The sequence below is a fragment of the Dysidea avara genome, chromosome 15, assembly GCF_963678975.1.
Source record: "Dysidea avara chromosome 15, odDysAvar1.4, whole genome shotgun sequence".
NCBI classification, from domain to species: Eukaryota; Metazoa; Porifera; class Demospongiae; order Dictyoceratida; family Dysideidae; genus Dysidea; species Dysidea avara.
In genome coordinates, this window is record NC_089286.1 from 6449213 (window position 1) to 6467939 (window position 18727).

An 18727-nucleotide genomic window follows, 5' to 3' on the forward strand; every position below is an offset into this window, starting at 1 on the left:
ATAGATTTGCTGAGGTATTAAAATGGTACAGAACACATGAATTACAGTGAGGATTACAAAACTGTTGCTACATTTCAATAACTCACAGTACCATCACAACAACCATTAAATGAATTTTAAAAGGGTATGTCAAAAGTTGGTAGACAAACCATTCACACCCAGATTCATAAAATGGGTTAATGCAGTACTAATCAACAATATATAAAGATGGTTTCTGGTATTATAAACTTCACATGTAAACTTATCCCATGTAAACAGACATTTTCCCTGTCATTGGGTAGAGGAAAAGTGTCTGGTATGTTCGATTCCTGCCCAATGACAGAAACTCAAGAAAAACATTCGTGCTTCATAATTATATACTTCATACCTAACGCATCAAGTGAGTCTTCTTCTCGTTTCCTCTTCACTCTTAACACAACGGACACATTCCCTGCTGAAGATGGAGTTATATGAGGTGAACTGCCACAAGCCATAATTCTACACGTGGGATATTCTAATTGTTTCAAACACTTTGTTTTGTTTTCTATCCGATGCGCACCACCTTGTCAGTGAACCGTGTAATTTTACCATGCTATCTTATTATACTATCAGCGAGAATTATTGGAATTAATGGCAGCAGACTGGAGTGTAGAATGCTCGAGTGATTCTGATGGTGAACAGTTTTTCCAAGCGCTTGGCGAGCACTTCAAGTCGCAGGTGAAAGGACACTATTTTCAAACCTCTCGCGAGCGAGCAGATATAAAGTTAGACTGCATCAAGAATGTAAAGAGAAAGAAGCGAAGCAAGAAGCAGTACGCAGTTGGCAGGTTGCCAAAACCAGACCAGGATATTGGCGCGAGTGATAGCACCCCTTCAGACATGCGCAGCCCTTTGTCTAGCGGCGGCAGGGAACCGCCACAGAATCAGCAACAAAGGTATGTGTAAAGAGCTTGTACTTGAGCACAAGGCACGTGTCGTACTTCATTAACACGTGCAGTAGCTACACATAGCACTGAAAGCAACACATTAAAAACAGTACTAATATTGCTTATTAGTTGAATAATAAAATCACATGCCGGGATTTAAAACTTCCACTATCCGCATTGCTTAGCTATGTATGCAAATAATATTACCCATTTTCAGGCGAAACCTCTCAGCATTTGAGTATGATGATTTTCCAGCTCTGACCGGAAAACCTCATAGCAACACATCAAGGAAATCTCCAGGTAACCACCAATCATATCGCTCATGGTCATATTCAAATATCAACATTTTAGTGGTAAAAAGAAAAAAAGGTGGTAAACCAGTAGTTGCTCAATTGGATAGAGCAGTGTCCAGCTATACCCGACACAAGTTTCTGGACCAACAGCAAGTGAAGTTAAGTGAACAGGAGACATTACAACAACGACTACAACCACCTCCTCTCCCTGCTGTGGTGATAGGCAGAACTACTGAGGTATACTTATGGAACATTTAATTTCTTTCAAAATTGCAATTATATCATAGCAGTTGCATACATGGTTACTAGCATTCAGGAGCCGTATATCACTTGTGACGACTTAATACCAACTATCCTATTTGAAGATTCAATTTTAAAGAAACATTGTCAGAAAAAAATTATTTTAAAAGTACCAATAAAATGAATACAACTTCCATATTACAGGCCAAGTTATAACTTTTATGGTTTCAAAGCATCTGTTATGATGGAGAGGTTGAGAGAGGTGCTGGTTAGTGTGTGTGTGTGTTCTATTAGAGAAGTTAATAGCCAGTACATGCTTCTGCCATATTTGTTCAGTGAATGACCTGGGCTTCTTATTGTCTTTGTTACAAGTTTCTATATAGTATGAGGTGTTACAATGTGCTTGTTAACAACTAGATGTGTTGAATACAAGGTATTACAGTGAAGCCTCAAGTCACTTCATAATCACTAACAGCAGATTCGTACTTCCTATCAACCATCTCATCATTGAGGCTGTACTTTTTGGTCCCACAAGTGGCCTTAAAATATGTGTGTAGTTGAACATGTATGTTTAATGTTTGGTCTTCATTACATGTTATTTGACTTACAGTCTCCAGTTAAACCTACTGATCTCAGCTTTGATTCTGACAGTGATAAAGACTCCACAAGCAGGTAATGTGACTACAATATTGATGTCTACACCCTTACATGCAGTGACTGCTGGTGTAATTACTATATTATAAGGACCCAAAGAAACACAAAGCCTTTAGTTGGTCATGTCAGCCTAGGAGTACATGTGCACTAATCAGATACTGCAAGGGGAGCTGGACATCACAGTTGGAGCAGTATTGTTGTCTTGCAGCAGTAGCACAAACCTGGCTATTTAATCTATAATATGCTTATCACCAGACATGGGGCCAAGTACATTTAAAAGTACTTAAGTAAAGTACAAGTACTTTTGAATTTTCCAAGTCCAAGTACTCCAACAGCAATCCAGAGAGTACTTAAGTAAAGTACAAGTACATGCTGGAAGTACTTAAGTAAAGTACAAGTACATTTTGCTGTAGTGAAACATATGCTGTATTCAGTGTGTTGTAGTATGTAAGTGTGCCTAGGGGGGTTGGTTTTTGTCAACCCATCTCTCTGTTAAACTCTTAAAATGCACTGACTTGAACAACAGCATTGTTTTTGTTTGCCAGAGTGCTATGACATCATTAATCGTGGCAACATGATACATAGTAAGGTTGGAGAAGGCAGTAGAATTGCAAGAAGTTGTAAACTGCACCTTCATAACATTCTGTTATTCTCATTGTACACCCACTGTGTACAAACTACGTACAATGTTTGCAGTACTTACAAGTACTTTAAGTACTCAAGTACATACAAGTACTTAGCAAAGTACTTGAGTATAAGTACAAGTACATTGGGGAAATTAAGAAAGTATTTAAGTAAAGTACAAGTACTTTCAAATCTGTACTTAAGTGTACTTAAGTATAAGTACTCATGTACTTGGCCCCATGTCTGCTTATCACACAAATATGACATATCGTGCATTCTATACACATAGGCATACAAAAATTTTACTTGATAAACAGAATACAAGCTTATGCATGTAACTGTAATAATGTCCTGATAGCTGATTAAGCACCGTGTGTGTTTGAAATTTGATCATGATGTGTATTTGTTCGATTCTTTTCCAGTAGTCCTAATTTAATTGAAAACTCCCTTCAGTCACAGATACGGAAAGTTGGTGAGTAACATTTGTCCACCTGTATGCGTGTGTGTACTGTGTATGTGGTGTTCGTATGCACATGTGTGGCTCTAAGTGGGATATACAACTCACTACTGTTACAATTCAACTCACTACTACTATTGTTATTGTCATCTCATCATATAGGTCAACTACTGGAGAACGATGGATTAACTTAACACCTACATGTTGTTCACTTGTACATAACACTTAGCTTTATTCCAACTTTGTATATCTCAGAGAGTACTTCTATTTTTCCCCATGTGTAACAGTGAAATTGTAATTGTTTTGTGTAGGGTATATGACCGCTTGGTCATTGATGTATATTTCCTGAAATAACCCGTTGTTTTTATTTATGTTTATTGTATATATGTGTATGATTGTAACCTTGAGAATAGACAGAAACATAACTCAGTCATTTACAGAAAGATATGTTAAGTAGATTCTTAACTAAAGAATAGTATTGTATTGAGGCATTTTCCACCTTCTGAAATCAACCTGAAAATGTTTTGCAAGAGTTTCTGAATAAATATGTAGGAGATAATGTTTTAAAAATTGCCTGCAGATTTGTGCCAACCTCTTCCTACGTAATCTTCCCTATGAAATGATTATCTCCGTAACACAAACCTAATTGGCCAGAATTTACTCCTATAGAATTTGTCCCAACACCTACCTACCTACCTGTATAGAAAAGGCCAAATTTCCAAACAGAAAGTTTTACATAGACAGTGCAATCGTCTCCCATTGAATGAATGGTTTGGGAAGTTTCCACCATATTCCCGATAATTAAAATTATTTTATTATGTTTTAAACATAAAAGGGTGCCAGTTACCCTGGATACTGGGTGAGTCCGTTTTCCAAGGTTTCTTTAGCTTCTCTGGTTTTCGACCAGTTGAAGTTCTGAGCAAGTTGAGATGCTTTTGTGTATCCTCCACTGAGAAATTCTTTGTACTAACAATTTGACTTCTACCATTCACTGTAGAAATATAAAATAGTAACACTCAAGTTGCAAAATTTGAACTTACAAAACTCTGCAACTAGCCTAGGATGAAATCCTGGCCTTTCTCTAACGTATACAGCCACACTAGGGTTGCTCTTAGCAAATTCAACCACGTGGTCATTAATGAATTTTCTGTGAAAGCAGATGTTTTGTGGTGTGCATCAATTAGAAATACCTCATTCCTTGGCTACTTCCGCCTGCTCTGCAGTAGTTTAAGGTTATTCGCTTTATTTGGCACATGTACTGTGCCACACCATTATTAAATGCAGTCAGCTGCGCCATTAAAATTTATCTACTTTATCCAATTACTAGCGCATTTATTACATAAGCGCTTATAAGGAACATTTTCGTTTTGTTCGCGTCGTTCACGTGTAGCACAGTTGTGTGTTTGGAGATGCACCCAAAGGACACAGAGGCATTGAAGACATGGTTGACAGTTAAACTACAGCCACTGTGTGATGCTGACCCTCTCGCGCTAGCAAAGTATGTGTTCGCGCTAATTCGTAAAGACAAACCAACAGACGCTCTAAGAGAATTGTGTATTGACCAATTGGAAGTTTTTCTTGGACGAGAAACTTTAAATTTTGTGTCAGAGCTATTTCACGTACTGGAAAACGGAGTTCCCGATATGAAAAAAGAGTTGAAAGTCTCCGCAGATTCGGGAAGGGATGCGGATGAAAATTGTGACAATAAAAAAGAAAAGGATGGTGACAAAGTTAAAGTAAACCCGCCTTTGAACAAGTCAGTTTCTGAGGAACTAAAGTATTCTGAGTTAGATGATGAAGACAGAGATTTTAAGAGGGCTAGAAAGGAGGAAGACGCAGATGGAAAGCCAGCTATAAGTCCAATAACATTTCCTAGTGCCAACTCTGCTGGCTTGTTAAAGAGGAAACGTGCTATTGAAGAGAACCGAAACTTCCCAAGAAAGTCATCCAGAATTAGACCACCACCTCTGCTCCCAGGGGCTGTGCAATACACACCAACAACTACACAACCTTCTGCTGCCAGCACTACAGCAAATACAATGGAAAGGAAACAACGATGCAAGGATTATGATGAGAAGGGATTCTGTCTGCTTGGTGAGAACTGTCCATACGATCATGGAGCTGACCCATTAGTTGTAGAAGGAGGGGGTTTCCCACCACCGCCATTAAACCTTCCATCAACATTTCTACCTCCGATGCCACCACAGTATTTCATGGTACCCCCTCCCCCTTCTCTGCTCCCTCCGACAATGAATGTGACACCTGTCACTACTACAGAAACTGACACAACAGGGTACAATCCTGAGCAACCGTCTTTGTCACTGACTACCGCCACCACAACTACACCACTGATAACCATCACCACACACACCTCTTACACCCCCACTGTTAGCACCCCAGCTATATCTAGCCAATCAGAGACAGAGAGGTATCATTCAAACAGGAGCCCTACCAGGATGAACAGGTATCAAGGGGGTGGGTACCGCCACCAGAGAACACCTCAAGAGCCAACTAATACACTTGTGCTACGTAAGGTACCTCCTGAACTGAACGTGCTCTCAAAACTGAATAGCCATTTTGAAAAGTTTGGCAAGATTGTTAACTTGAAGGTTGGTTTTCAGAATGACCCAGAAGCAGCTCTTGTACAGTTTACTACAGTGGAGGAAGCAAAGGCTGCTCACAGCAGCTCCAGTGCTGTCCTTGGTAACAGATTCATTAGAGTCTATTACATGAGGGTGCCCAAACACCAGTCTTTCACTCCTAATATGATGTCAGTAAACAGCATCTGCAAGCCAGACAAGACCAACCACAGTGTGTCGGAAGTATCACCTGTTACCAACGTTTCAGAGGATATATCGCCAGCAACATCAAAGGCTAGCGAACTATCCAATGGTAGAACAGAGGTGCCAACAGGTGATGTCACTGTTACTAAGCAGCTGGAGCAACACACAAACAAAGAGACACCAAACTCACCCACCACACCTCCTGCAAGGCATAAAAATATGCCACCAGAACTGATTAAGAAGCAAAAAGAAGTTCACTTAAAGATGAAGACTCTTTTAGATGACCAACTTAAGCAACAGAAGGCACTCATTGCCAAACTAGACAGTAGTGGGAAAATGTTGACAGCAGAAGAAAAGAAAAAAGTGATGGAAATGGTAAAAACTCTATCCACCAATATCAAAAAACTTAAAGGACAGATACTACACCAACAAGCACAGTTCAGAGCACCACTTAAAACCCTCGAGACACCTCTGGCTAATCCACCAACTGAAAAACCAACCATTCCACCACAAATTAGAAAGGTTCCTGACCTACGTAGCAAACTTCGCAAGAAAACACGTGAGATTGTTGTGTGTAAAGTAGCCCCTGAACTTAAGGAACAACTCACAGATGCATTTGAAAAGCTTGGTGGCCTCGTTCAAGTAAGACACGACCCAGCAAATGCCACAGATGTCATCTTCACATTTAGAACCCAAGTGGATGCCAAGAGAGCTGTGGACAATGGATCCATATTCAATAACAAACCTCTAATTATGAAATGGTATTACCAGAAAGAGGAGCCTCCTGCTAATCACACTGTACAAAAAGAGAGAAGGGTGTCCCTAAGTGCTACAGAGCTACAGTCACCAGCAGCTACAGACAGCCCCACTTTACTTGCTGAGGTTATCGACCTTCCTGATGATGACGAAGAAGAGGAGGAGGAAAGGTCTTGGAAACGGTAGTAGTAATTTTATATTATTGTATTGTATGTGTGTATTATATAGTTTATATTCGAAATTCATTCCACGTTGTGCTGTATGCATTTCCGTTTTTTACAGTAGTAATCGCACTATATTTCTTTATTATCTATTTCGTAAAATCCATAATTGTTTCTTAAATCCTTGTGGGTGGACTGGTATTAAAATGACTGACGTCGCTTGGAACTGGCAATGATCGCAATTGGCTCGCACAGCTGAAAGTGTTTAGATATTTAGTGATTGCTTGAGAAGGTTGGAAAGTCACTTATTTGCTGTTGCAGGCGTTGGAAAGTCGTGTCTGTACTATTCACTGAACAATGGCGGAGAAAAGAACGTTCTCCATAAAGCACAACGCAGCTGTGTACAATTTTGTAGTGGACAGTCGCTACACTCAGTTAGAGAGCATAGGCACTGGCGCTTATGGCGTCGTGTGTTCGGCTATGGACACAAAGTTAGGACGAAAAGTAGCTATCAAAAAGATTGCTAACCCGTTCGATGTACTCATGACAGCGAAGCGGACGTACAGAGAACTTAAAGTGCTGAAACATTTTGAGAGACACGACAACATTATTTCAATTCTGGACATAATGGCCCCACCTGAAGATCTGAAAGATTTCAAAGACATTTATGTCGTGTTAGACCTCATGGAGAGCGACCTACATCACATTATTCACTCAGACCAACCCCTTAGTGATGAGCATAATAAATATTTTCTCTACCAATTACTTCGTGGACTGAAGTACATTCACTCTGCTAATGTGCTCCACCGAGACCTCAAGCCAAGTAACCTTTTGATAAACTCCAATTGTGAACTGAAAATTGGAGACTTTGGAATGGCCAGGGGTCTTTCGACTTCACCCGAAGAGCACTCAGCATTTATGACGGAATACGTTGCTACAAGATGGTACAGAGCCCCAGAACTCATGATGTCACTCAGTGAGTACACATTCTCCATTGACATGTGGTCCGTGGGGTGTATCTTTGCTGAAATGCTAGGCAGAAAGCAATTGTTTCCAGGTAAAAATTATATTAGCCAGTTAAAACTGATACTTGGTGTTGTGGGTACGCCACCAAAAGACTTTGTGAGCAGGATTGGCTCTGAGAGAGTGAAAACATTTTTGAATGGTTTACCATCACGTGAACGCATACCACTATCGGAACTATACCCTGGAGGTAGCTCAGAAGCTCTTAATCTCCTAGACAGCTTGTTACAATTGGACCCTGCTGCACGTGTGAGTGCAACGGATGCTTTGTCCCACAAATACTTCAGTAATTATCACAGTATTGATGATGAACCAATTAGTCCAGTGAAGTTCAACTTTGATTTCGAACGTACACTTATCACAAAGGAAGCCCTACAGAAAGCAACATTGGATTTGATACAAGAATACCACAAAGATCGTAGACCCATTCCCAGCACGGAAGCAGTGCATGATAAGTTGAAGGAGATACTACGTAGTAAGAGACATCATGGGGATGATGCAACAGCAGCAGCTGTTCCACGAGGTGAGATTGCCTACGTACACACACACGCACTGCACACACATGTACAAGCAACACACACACACGCTTAATTGCACTTCATGTTTATCCTGATGATGTAAATCAAAAAGGATGACACAGCACACTTTCTAACAATTAGATAATGTGTGCTTCCTATGGTTTGTTGATATTTGCATGATCAGTAGTTCCCCTCTTTACTACTGTGCAGTGGGATTGTAATTATCTTAAATGAAACAAAATGTGTGATCTGCAGTCAATTTATTCTATTACTAGGCATCCAACATCTTTTGTTCATTTAATTTCTCACAAGCACATACATACAGGATAGAGAGTACACAGTTTATAATTTCTTCCTCAAGAATTTTTAAGTTTTTGTCCCTGCACATATAGTGAGTCCTTGTTTTGCTATCATAAAGTGAGTTGCAACTGTTATTTTACAAAAGACAAGGTTTGGTGGATTAGCCTGCACATTCAACCATCAAAAATATAGTAGGTCTCAAAACTCAGTATCTAAAAATGTCGATGCTTGCTTTCAGCATTTTGTGCTTACAGGACAGATACCTGGTAGACTAGCACTAAGCTCCAACTAGTGTGTACACTTACAAAGGAAATTTCAACACTTGTGTGGTCAAAGAACTAGTGTAGTGTATTAGGGACTTGTTTGCATGAAGAGGACTTTTTAATTTGATTCCCTAATGTCATTTACTTCTAGTTTGCAAACAAAAATTGTGTCTTGATAGAGCTTCCTAAGGTAGATACTTTAATTTTATTGTATTGCATTGTTCTAAAACCAATCTTCACTCAATCCTGTATGTACCTTTCTGTGTGTGTATTTGTGACTTTGTGTGGTACAGAATACCATACATGTTTACTGTGGTACGTATATTAGAGTATGTAATTTTTTTTTTCTTCCCTTGTGTAGAGCCAAAGATGAGGAGGGTTGATGGAGGAGGGAAGAAGACGAGTAAACAGAAAAATGTGGATCGTTCAAAATCAGACTCACATGCTCTACCTCCATATGCAGCCAATCAGCTACCGGTAGACAGCACCGACCAACAGCTTATGCAACCAAAGGATGAATGGCAATCTCTTGATAACACTTATCCTAAGGAGATGAACGCTATGCCTAAGAAAAAAGTGAAACGAATAAATCAGCCAATGGGACTCAATGTACAACAGCAACAGTTTCTATTACAGCAACACTGGAAAGACAAAGATGTTATGGACAACCAGCAAAGAAAGATACTGGAGCAAAAGAGAATCATTTCTGAACAACAGAGACAGATTATGCAGCAAAATGAGACACATCGTTTCTTTCAGGAACAGATTAACAACCTGCAACAGCAGGTCAATACTTTAACCAATCAAAATCAGCGATTGAGTGTTGATTTTTCATCTAAGAGCCCACCTGGTCTCTTAGTTAGGAGCCCACTGGGTATTCCCAGTCCGCAGTCAAGTAGCTCCAGCTCACATGGATCAGGACCGACAACTTTTGACATTCCTTATTCACACAGTCCCACAGTAATGACTTCAAATAGGGGGTTTCCCTTAGAGTATGCCACCAGGGGGATTCCCCCACCATACAGCACCTGTCCTCCCCCTTATCACAGCAACAGACCAACTATTACAGATAGCCCGGGCCACCTGGGAGTAGCCAGGAGCACTGGAGGAATGATGGATGGAAATTTATTAGGAGCAATGACAGGAGTGCCTCCTTCCCAGATGATGCCAGCACAAATGATGCCACAACAACAGAATTTAATGGTGCCAGGTATGCAACAACAGCAACAGCCAACCATTGCTGTCAGTATAGCATCTCACCACTATCCACTACCAGGAGGTGTCCCTCCCGCAAAGAGGAAGTCCCCGACACCTTCGCCTTCCAGGATGTCTGACAAGAATGCTGTTTTCTTTCCAGCCAAAATGTCATCAGCTAATAATGTGACTCTTTCTGTTCCTTCAACTTCAGCCAATACAAGTCATTCCCCTAAGGAGAAACCTGAAGCTTCAACAGTTCATTTTGATCCTATGGAATTTCAGAAATTTGCAGACAATGAAGTAAACAGACTTAGTGAACACCTTGATGCCACATCATCCACATCTATCACTGCTGACGATAGTGAGATATGGCAACTGTCTTTGCCAAGCCTTGATGTTGCGATGGGTTATGGCGTTGGTAGTACAACAGATGAGGGTAAACCACTTGACCCAATAAACACTAATAAGGATCAATGTAAAAGGTACACCTTGTTTTCGTTGTTTGTACAATGAATGTTATGTTCAACAATTTAGTTGTGGCATGCTTTTGTATATACCTCATTAAACATGTTTTACAGGTTGTTACTTATTCATTTCTCTTTTTAGCCCTGCCCCATTGTCTGCATCTCTGATAGACGATTGGCTAGATGGCTGGGATCTCAGCCCCACGGAGACAAAACTATTGCAAGAAGAATTGGAACTAGGGTCAGCAGAAATCTTTCTAAGATTTTAACCACCTTACGACACGACACACCACAGCACTAAACTCAAATAAATGTCACCTTTAATATGTTTGTATTTTTTCACCAACATACATGTATATCATTTTAATTGAAAGAAGTTTATGTCATATGTACATACGTACATGTAATCGAATGTGCATCATGCTGTGATTGGATGAAATATGTGGGTGTGGCATGCAGTCAGTAGTACAGTTTTATCAACTCATCAGAGACAGCTGAAGGAGTCAGTACTCCAAGATCAGTAAACAGCAATGATATGTACTGTGGTGGAGTGTAGTCAATGGTAGGATGATCATCAGGGCCTGATGTTGAGTCATCATACTAGAAGGGAGAACATGTGGACACTCATTGTACAAAGCAAAGTTTACATAATTGAGCAAATAAAGCCTCTCTCATGTATGTACTGTCACACAACACTGTCATTTCCTCTAGCTGAAATCTTACCACTATCAGTTCTAACTAAACACGCAATACCTGGAATCAGGGCTGTGTGTGTTTCCTACCTTGAAGTGGGGCATGTCACAAGTGTACACACACAACCACATCTTGCAGGAAAATGATATTGTTTTGGAGTGATGCTTCCTGCTAATAAGCAATCTTACAGCTATTTTCTTATTTTCAGTATTAAATCTTAAAAACTTGTGGCACTTATATAAGGTCCTAAAGTTCCTGACCTGTAAAACAAGAATATCTAGACAAACAGGACACTACAATAAGGCACCAACTATACACAACTGAACAGATACACTTGTCCTTTACCACTTGCTGAACAGCATAATGTGATAAGAGTATTATAATTAATAGCATGAGCTCCACAATGGCAGGGTGCAAGGTCAGCTTATACTACAACGGTGTGATCCTTGTCCATACCATATTATACGTACATTGATCGGGTCTGCAGCTTCAACAAAGAAACATCCTCTTTGGCACACACCCACGTACATAAAATGTACTAAAAATAGCCAATCCCTGAAGTACGATTACAAAGGGTTAGTTACAATGTTATAACAGAACAAAACTACAGAACTCTACTGTACAATTGTGTGTAGATTAGTTGCTACAGGAAATGAGAGACTTGAAGTATGCAGATGACTTCTCACTAAGGATATAGTTACTAAAATTAGAATATTGACAGCAAAGAAATGGGAATAGTCTAATACTTACAGAGCAAGGTGTGCCTTAATTGACAAAAACTTTAAACTTCCACTGGAATACCATATAATGGAGAATTCAAGCAAAAAGAAAAGAAAAAAGAGTTAAGCATTGGTTAATTTACGAGAAAATATTTGCAAATGAAGTATTATCAGTTTGTTGGCAAAAAAAGACAAAAGCTACTGAGAACTTAAGAACATACAGAAACTGCATGGTAAAAATTACAAATGTGGAAGTTTCTAGTTGCACGCCATACTGGACCCAGCATGAAATATCGGCACCTAGTCACATACGGGGCACAATACCTAATAGTCTTTATGTGGTGTGTGTGTGTGTGTGTGTGTGTGTGGGGGGGGGGGGTTGGTGTTTTTTGACAGCATGTCGGTCAGTACCTCCTTGCAGTGACCCCTGAGCAATGGTTATGGTAATTAGTCAGCTAAACTGAAGACAATCACGAGGTTGGATTAGTGCTGAGCCCAGGACACCACCTGTACTAAGGAAAATCTTATGTCCGCATTAATGTACAAAGTAGGTAAGGTGTGGCCAGCCAGACCAACATATCTGCCACATTTCCCTATCAATTACACCATCCTGAAATGTGACAAGCACAAATGTCTACATGGAATGTGTCCTCATCAGCTAGAGTGAAACATGCCTTGAAACTTCTCATAGTAAAAACCAGATATAGAATTGTCATTTGTTAATCGGTTTACTACATGGATATTTACTGTGTGATGGAATTTCTATATGTAATAAACATGTAAATAAATTAGAGGGTGGCACAAGTAGGATTATTGCTAGAGGTATACCGCTAGTAACTATACACGCTACAAGAAATTTACACACAACTAGGAAACGAAGCACCACTAGTAAATGTGTACAGTTCTGCATGTAGAATGCAGTAATAACAGGACGTGTTCATTGTCGTACAATCAATCTGGTCACCTTCTATATAATGCACCTTATAAGGAGGGTTTGACTAGATAAGCCGGATATTGGATCATCATCATGAAATGTACCGCACTCATTACGCCATACAGACAGACGTACATACCTTTTCATCATTTGGGAGGTCTTGTTGATTTAGTGGATACAGCCTCACAAACTTGAAACTCTCTGCTACCACATAGAATGGCTTGTTTGTTGTTTTTGCCAGCACTGCCAACTGATACGTACCAACCTGTAGACAATATTATTGTTACCCAAAATAAATACTGCACAAATGTGTCCCAAATTTCATGCTTAAATAGTTACATTCCCATTGCAAATTTTTCTGCCAATCACAAAGCTGCAAAAGCTTCAAATCTTGAGTGTACCGAAATATTTCTCAAAACATACTGTACAAATTCCTCTAAGAATCTCACCAGTCAACATGTTACCAAAGTAACAAAATAAGTGTGCCAACCTTGTTAATAATCCCTCCACTCTCTACAACTCCTTCAGCTCCAACCACAACTAAATCAACTTTCTCCATTATAAACCTGTAAAGGAGCATAAGAGACCATTATACAAATATTTTCAAGTTACAAATACAACCTGAATGTACATAATATGGTGTTTTTGTCTTTCAAAGGTGTACATTATTACAAAATGAATCTTTTTTTTAAAGCTGAAACATTCCAACAAAGCGAACACTAATAAATCTTTTCCCTTATATAGCCCTCCAAGCAAACAAAACAAATTACACTCACCCTACTGCAGAATCTAAGATCACTTTAGATGGAATCTCATGTTGCTGTAGCTTCTTGTGTAAGTTCCACCTGCAGGGTGTTGTTAACATGTGTAATGAGGGCCCTCAGGGGGAAAGATGAAGGACACACCCTGATTTATCCTTGCCTGATTCAGCAATAAACACCATGATACGTTTCTTGGCATCTGCTGCTGCTTTAAGCAACTGGAACACAACTTTTGAGATGGAGTGAGTTAAGATCGTCTGAAGTGACAAAATTTACGTGTACATATATACAGTATCAGTAAAATATGTATATAATATATAATATATATATAATAATAGCAAGAAACTTTGACAGAGCAAATAGGATAAAGCATGGATTTATCAAGTGAAATATAGTCACTATAAAAAGTATATTTCGTGGTTTTGTAGTTTTGTCAACAATCGTAAAAGTTGAGGATTCGTCTTCTGTCAAAATTTCCTGTTGTATGGTAACAAACAAACATACACTACATATATACACTACATATATACATATAGGAACATGCACACATTTTTTGTAAACACATACATACAAATTTGGTAGGTACTAAGGTGTTTAAAAATTTTGCTAAGAGCTAAAACAACACCACGAACCCATTACAGAATTTTTCTCAGAAAATAATTTTTTTTTGCCAATATCAAATTATATATATTCCTTTTACTGAATCAAAGGAATTCTGAGCAAAGTAGAGCAGTGTGCTGCATACCACTCTACAGAAGACCCCGTACACAAGACACCTTATGGTGGTTGTAGGGTCCTGTTAACATGTGTAAAGGATTCTGAGAGAATCAATAAGGATTGATTTACCGTTCCATCAGTGATAAAAGGGTTGCCCAGTTTTGCTATCTTCTGACGTGACTTAGATACATTTTGGATATATAAATCACCTAAAGGGAAATGAAACATACGCACATGTGCTTATAATGTGTGTGTGCATTGTGTATGTGTGCGTGCGTGCGTATAGTAGTGCTATCTCCACATACCTCTTTTGAGGAGTAATTTCTTACACTCATTAAAGTCCTACAGTATTACGGATAACAACACATGGGATGAACAACACAACACACTGTTTGATCAAGTGACGTCAAAGTGATGAACCGTACAAATAAATCACATCCAGATGAAATAGACACAACAGACTGCTTCATTCCTGTTAATGCCTTTATAGCCAATCCGATTTCATCCCGTAACTCAGCAACAGTACCAGCTGAACAGATTTGTGACGTAATCATGACGTAATACAGCCAACACAATGTACCATTTGTGCGTTTTATCAAATGCAGTAGTGTTTTGATAGCTGCCACTGCTACTGAGTTCTCTTCATCTGCCAAGCTGAGTTTAAATTGTTCAACAGCAGTATCTGTACAGTGTGTAAACGGGATGAATACGGCATGCCGTAATGTACATTACCTTCAATTTTAGAAATCGTGTCTGAACGGGTATCAGAGGCTTCCATTATTTTAATGCGCACTGCAAAAGAATTTTTGTTTATGCGCTTACATTCTATTGCGCGTGAAATCAAGAGTGTCGATTTTTTTTGTCAATGGCTGAAGCCGCCTCGGCTGAAGCTCAGCCTAAGAAACGAAAGCGTAGACGAATTATATCTGGTGAGACTCGGAAAGACACACTTAGCTCAGATGACAAATCATGTGGCGAGTCGTGCGAAGAGGATTTATTTAGATTTACAAACAAGCAGTCAACACTAGAGGCGCTAAGTGAAGAAACCCTAAAAGAAGTGCAAAAAGAACTTTTAGAAGATTGTCGTAAGGAAGATGTGGATACAGAAACAGATAGAAGGAGGTGGAGGAGAGAACATAGCTATAAAGCGTGGAATGACCTAGAGCATCGCTTCGTGGATCCCCCGCCAAGGTTCGTCTTGTAATTACATTCATTTCGGGTAGCTGGTGGGGGGCTGTAGTGTATTCATAGCGAATGGTCAGGCGTGCACTTTCGTGCTATATGACAATATGCTTGTAATACCCCTTAGGCCTAGGCTGTTCACAATTAGGCCACTACAATATTAATGACTGCAGTCACCGTACACGTACTTGGTTTGTAATACAGGCTAACTTTCAGATCCACCGTGCAAACTTTCACACCATTGTATGCATACCGTATTTCAGGAGGGAAAATCTTTTTTAGGTTTTTGGGGTTAGCAGTGAAAACTTTATCCTTGAAAAATTTGGACCTCCATAAATTACAAATGGGATTGTTATCAAATCACAAAAAGATTATTGACTATTATCACTGGCTACAGAGGCTAGTTCCATGTACCAAAGACACTAGTTTGCGTTTTTGACTTAGGCAACAATGCAGGCGCAGGGCCGTAGCCAGAGTTTTACCTGGGTAGGTTCTTTAGACAAAAAGGTGGACCTTTTGTGTGGTTTACATCATGGTGTCCTAAAGAAGCATCTGAGGTTATGGTCCTCCCCAGGAAATTTTTTAAAAATACATACCAAAAAGACTAAATATGGTGACATTTCAGACTTTCAGATGATAAAATTTCGGACTTTTATACTACCTTTCTACTAAAACTGTGGACCTTTTTACTGAAAACTGTGGACCTTTTTACTGAAAACTGTGGACCTTTTTACTGAAATTGTGGACCTTTTTACTGAAACTGTGGACCTTATTACTGAAACTGTGGACCTTTTTACTGGAATTGTGGACCTTTTTACTGAAACTGTGGACCTTTTTACTGGAATTGTGGACCTTTTTACTGAAATATGGACCTTTTTACTGAAGAGGGGGGTTCTTCAGAATCCCCCTTCCCTATGGGCCTGAGGCGGTTTGTATATGGATAATGAAAATGGTCCACTTACTCACGTGCAAGTACGCCTCAGTGGAAGATGAAACAGGGAAATAGAAATTCGGAGTGGCCTGATATAGTGCTCAATATTTCCAGAGAATTTTATATACAAATACACTAAATAAATGATCTGCAATTATTAATGAATAACCGCCTTTTCATGCAAAAAGTAATTCATAATTTCCTTGTTTAAGTAGTATACCATATAGTTATTTCAAGAGGGAAAATTTCGTGGATTAGCTACTTTCCATGAAAATTTCTCCCTTGAAACCTGCAGTTTGATCAAAATGGCATTGTTTTAGTATTATAAATGCATAGATCTTAAAGAAGTGACCCATCAAAATTTTGGATGATGTATAATCCATGAAAAATTTCCCCCTTGAAATAAATTCACTATACAATGTATGAAGTCATGGCAACCACTGGACATAACAGTTTTTGTGAGTACTGCATGCAACCTCTTATCATTGTAACATTTTACTGGGATTGTTTGTTGTTTGCAAATGCAGTGTTTACATACAGTACAGTGGGTTATGTAGTTTCAAGGAAAATTTTGGATGTTCCACTTTTCTTGTGAAACTGACTACAGTAGTTGTTCAGTGTGCTATTATGTGGTGTCAGTGATTTGTGAATTTAAGCATCAAATAAGTTGTTTATGAAAACTATCCTCTTCATTTAACTGTATTGTGCGTTACACTGGTCATTAGAAACAAGTGGTAGTACTGTACGTAAGTGCTACAATGAGTTGTGTATACTGTACTGCTTCGAATTATAAACCTACACATGAGTATGTAGACCATGTGGTAAGATATTTCATGTACATGATGTTCTATTAGAGTGACTGTTTGAGTGTCAATCACATGCATTGCTTAGTTTTTTACATTACATTAACTCCTTGATTTTCATAAATATTTTTACCTTGATATTTTACCAAAGATTGTAAAAAAATGAGCTGGTTTTTTTACCCGGCATAAACATAAAAATCTGTTGTTTCTTTTTTCCAAAAATTACACATAACTACAATTTATATGAAAATTGAAGTTTGCATGCATTATATCATACACTACGATAGTAGTGTATAGTAGGGACCACAAAGGAGTAGGCGTGGCCCACGAAATAATATCACCCAAAAAAACAGCCTCAATTTCCCCTAATGATGATCAGACAGTATTGGGTAGGTGAAACTAAACCCAAACAAGCTTTCAGATCTACCCGAAACGCTTTTAACAAGTTGCTGTGGAATTTTAAAAATAATTTATTTAACGGAATTTTCTACTGACTGAGTTAAGTAACTGACTGATGCCTTCAGACAAGCATAAATCGATAACAACTAAGGCTACGGGCTTGATTTTTTCACTGTTTGACGTCGCTTCAGCCCGACAGGTACCTTTTGGTATACCGCAGTACGTACAATGCATTCTTCATGGACTTAGCAGTGTCCTCCTTTGTGTCCCATTCATCTTTGCTGACAGCGGTAAGGCAATAGCACGTAATGGCTTCCCTTCATAACAGAAATCGTCCATATTTTTCATGGTGGCTATTTTGAAAGCAGAGGTGCTTTTCAAACAGTTCTTGATTCATCCTGCTGTGTAACGGGTTGAACATAGCCAACAGCGAAGCATAATGGATACTTCACTTTTCAGACGTTAATTGATATAACTGGGGCACGCGGCACCATTTCTTTCTTTCGGTATGCGTGGATTGCAGAGGTGCTTTTGAGCTTTTCGAACAGTTCTTGATTCGAAATGCTGCGTAACGGGTTGAACATAGCTGACAACGAAGCGTAATCGATACTTCACTTTTCAGACGACAATTGGGGCGTGCGGCGCCATTTCAGGTGCGGTATGCGTGGGTTCACCAGTCATAATTATTATTTACAGAAAAAGTTAACAAACAAGTTCACTAAAAAATTTGGAAATTTCAACTAGAGTAGGGACCATAACACATCGATAAAAAGTACTGAAACAAGCTGGAGTAGTGCATGATATTAATTCACAGTAAAACTATAAGAAGTGTTATATCCCTACTGTGCTCAAGATACCATGTAATGGAAATACACAGTAGGGATATAACACTTCTTATAGTTTTACTGTGAATTAATATCGTGCACTACTCCAACTTGTTTCAGTACTTT

General features: G+C 39.1%; 8 protein-coding genes across 9 annotated transcripts in view; 4 read left to right on the top strand and 4 right to left on the bottom strand.

The window, feature by feature from the left end:
- The window catches only part of LOC136246050 (probable RNA polymerase II nuclear localization protein SLC7A6OS), a 50719-nt gene extending 50206 nt beyond the window's left edge, over positions 1-513 (bottom strand). Inside the window, exon 1 of the mRNA XM_066037497.1 lies at positions 368-513. Coding sequence (XP_065893569.1) covers positions 368-473 — 106 coding nt within the window. The 5' untranslated portion in view covers positions 474-513. The remainder of the gene's footprint in view (positions 1-367) is intronic.
- Positions 1-18727, bottom strand: part of LOC136245727 (sigma intracellular receptor 2-like) — a 209173-nt gene that overhangs the window by 150787 nt on the left and 39659 nt on the right. The gene's annotated exons all lie outside the window — the stretch shown is intronic.
- LOC136246053 (uncharacterized) lies at positions 500-3603 on the top strand. Of its 2 annotated transcripts, none has more exons than XM_066037500.1 (6): positions 500-914; positions 1123-1205; positions 1257-1435; positions 2049-2110; positions 3142-3188; positions 3336-3603. In XM_066037500.1, exons 1-6 carry the CDS (start codon positions 610-612, stop codon positions 3365-3367), a joined length of 708 nt encoding a protein of 235 aa, XP_065893572.1. In that variant the 5' UTR covers positions 500-609; the 3' UTR covers positions 3368-3603. The 2 variants fall into 2 exon arrangements, with proteins under 2 accessions (XP_065893572.1, XP_065893571.1); XM_066037499.1 differs by having other exon boundaries at positions 501-914; positions 3139-3188.
- Positions 3965-4536, bottom strand: LOC136246054 (large ribosomal subunit protein mL43-like). Its single transcript, XM_066037501.1, has 3 exons — positions 4364-4536; positions 4214-4320; positions 3965-4164 (listed from the first exon to the last, which is right to left on the bottom strand). Exons 1-3 carry the CDS (start codon positions 4468-4470, stop codon positions 3989-3991), a joined length of 390 nt encoding a protein of 129 aa, XP_065893573.1. The 5' UTR covers positions 4471-4536; the 3' UTR covers positions 3965-3988.
- Positions 4514-7054, top strand: LOC136246048 (RNA-binding protein 26-like). Its single transcript, XM_066037495.1, has one exon. It carries the CDS (start codon positions 4583-4585, stop codon positions 6896-6898), a length of 2316 nt encoding a protein of 771 aa, XP_065893567.1. The 5' UTR covers positions 4514-4582; the 3' UTR covers positions 6899-7054.
- On the top strand, positions 7059-11067 carry LOC136246047 (mitogen-activated protein kinase 7-like). The gene is made up of 3 exons (XM_066037494.1): positions 7059-8419; positions 9339-10656; positions 10781-11067. Exons 1-3 carry the CDS (start codon positions 7231-7233, stop codon positions 10905-10907), a joined length of 2634 nt encoding a protein of 877 aa, XP_065893566.1. The 5' UTR covers positions 7059-7230; the 3' UTR covers positions 10908-11067.
- Positions 10987-15275, bottom strand: LOC136246051 (translation initiation factor eIF2B subunit alpha-like). Its single transcript, XM_066037498.1, has 10 exons — positions 15195-15275; positions 15043-15144; positions 14852-14991; positions 14768-14804; positions 14592-14671; positions 13890-14002; positions 13761-13829; positions 13475-13550; positions 13124-13249; positions 10987-11238 (listed from the first exon to the last, which is right to left on the bottom strand). Exons 1-10 carry the CDS (start codon positions 15238-15240, stop codon positions 11098-11100), a joined length of 930 nt encoding a protein of 309 aa, XP_065893570.1. The 5' UTR covers positions 15241-15275; the 3' UTR covers positions 10987-11097.
- The window catches only part of LOC136246049 (NFATC2-interacting protein-like), a 34323-nt gene continuing 30670 nt past the window's right edge, over positions 15075-18727 (top strand). The window contains exon 1 of the mRNA XM_066037496.1: positions 15075-15653. Coding sequence (XP_065893568.1) covers positions 15328-15653 — 326 coding nt within the window. The 5' untranslated portion in view covers positions 15075-15327. The remainder of the gene's footprint in view (positions 15654-18727) is intronic.

Excerpts from the sequence above, each read along its gene's own strand:
- LOC136246053 (XM_066037499.1), top strand. The coding sequence starts at position 610 with ATGGCAGCAGACTGGAGTGTAGAATGCTCGAGTGATTCTGATGGTGAA. Across the intron at positions 915-1,122 it reads CCACAGAATCAGCAACAAAG|GCGAAACCTCTCAGCATTTG; the intron begins GTATGTGTAAAG and ends ACCCATTTTCAG. Across the intron at positions 2,111-3,138 it reads GATAAAGACTCCACAAGCAG|TAGTCCTAATTTAATTGAAA; the intron begins GTAATGTGACTA and ends ATTCTTTTCCAG.
- LOC136246054 (XM_066037501.1), bottom strand. The coding sequence starts at position 4,470 with ATGGCGCAGCTGACTGCATTTAATAATGGTGTGGCACAGTACATGTGC. Across the intron at positions 4,321-4,363 it reads GGAAGTAGCCAAGGAATGAG|AAAATTCATTAATGACCACG; the intron begins GTATTTCTAATT and ends CTGCTTTCACAG. Across the intron at positions 4,165-4,213 it reads TAGGCTAGTTGCAGAGTTTT|TGAATGGTAGAAGTCAAATT; the intron begins GTAAGTTCAAAT and ends ATATTTCTACAG.
- LOC136246048 (XM_066037495.1), top strand. The coding sequence starts at position 4,583 with ATGCACCCAAAGGACACAGAGGCATTGAAGACATGGTTGACAGTTAAA.
- LOC136246047 (XM_066037494.1), top strand. The coding sequence starts at position 7,231 with ATGGCGGAGAAAAGAACGTTCTCCATAAAGCACAACGCAGCTGTGTAC. Across the intron at positions 8,420-9,338 it reads AGCAGCAGCTGTTCCACGAG|AGCCAAAGATGAGGAGGGTT; the intron begins GTGAGATTGCCT and ends TCCCTTGTGTAG. Across the intron at positions 10,657-10,780 it reads AATAAGGATCAATGTAAAAG|CCCTGCCCCATTGTCTGCAT; the intron begins GTACACCTTGTT and ends TTCTCTTTTTAG.
- LOC136246051 (XM_066037498.1), bottom strand. The coding sequence starts at position 15,240 with ATGGAAGCCTCTGATACCCGTTCAGACACGATTTCTAAAATTGAAG. Across the intron at positions 15,145-15,194 it reads CACGATTTCTAAAATTGAAG|ATACTGCTGTTGAACAATTT; the intron begins GTAATGTACATT and ends CACACTGTACAG. Across the intron at positions 14,672-14,767 it reads GAAATTACTCCTCAAAAGAG|GTGATTTATATATCCAAAAT; the intron begins GTATGTGGAGAT and ends ATTTCCCTTTAG.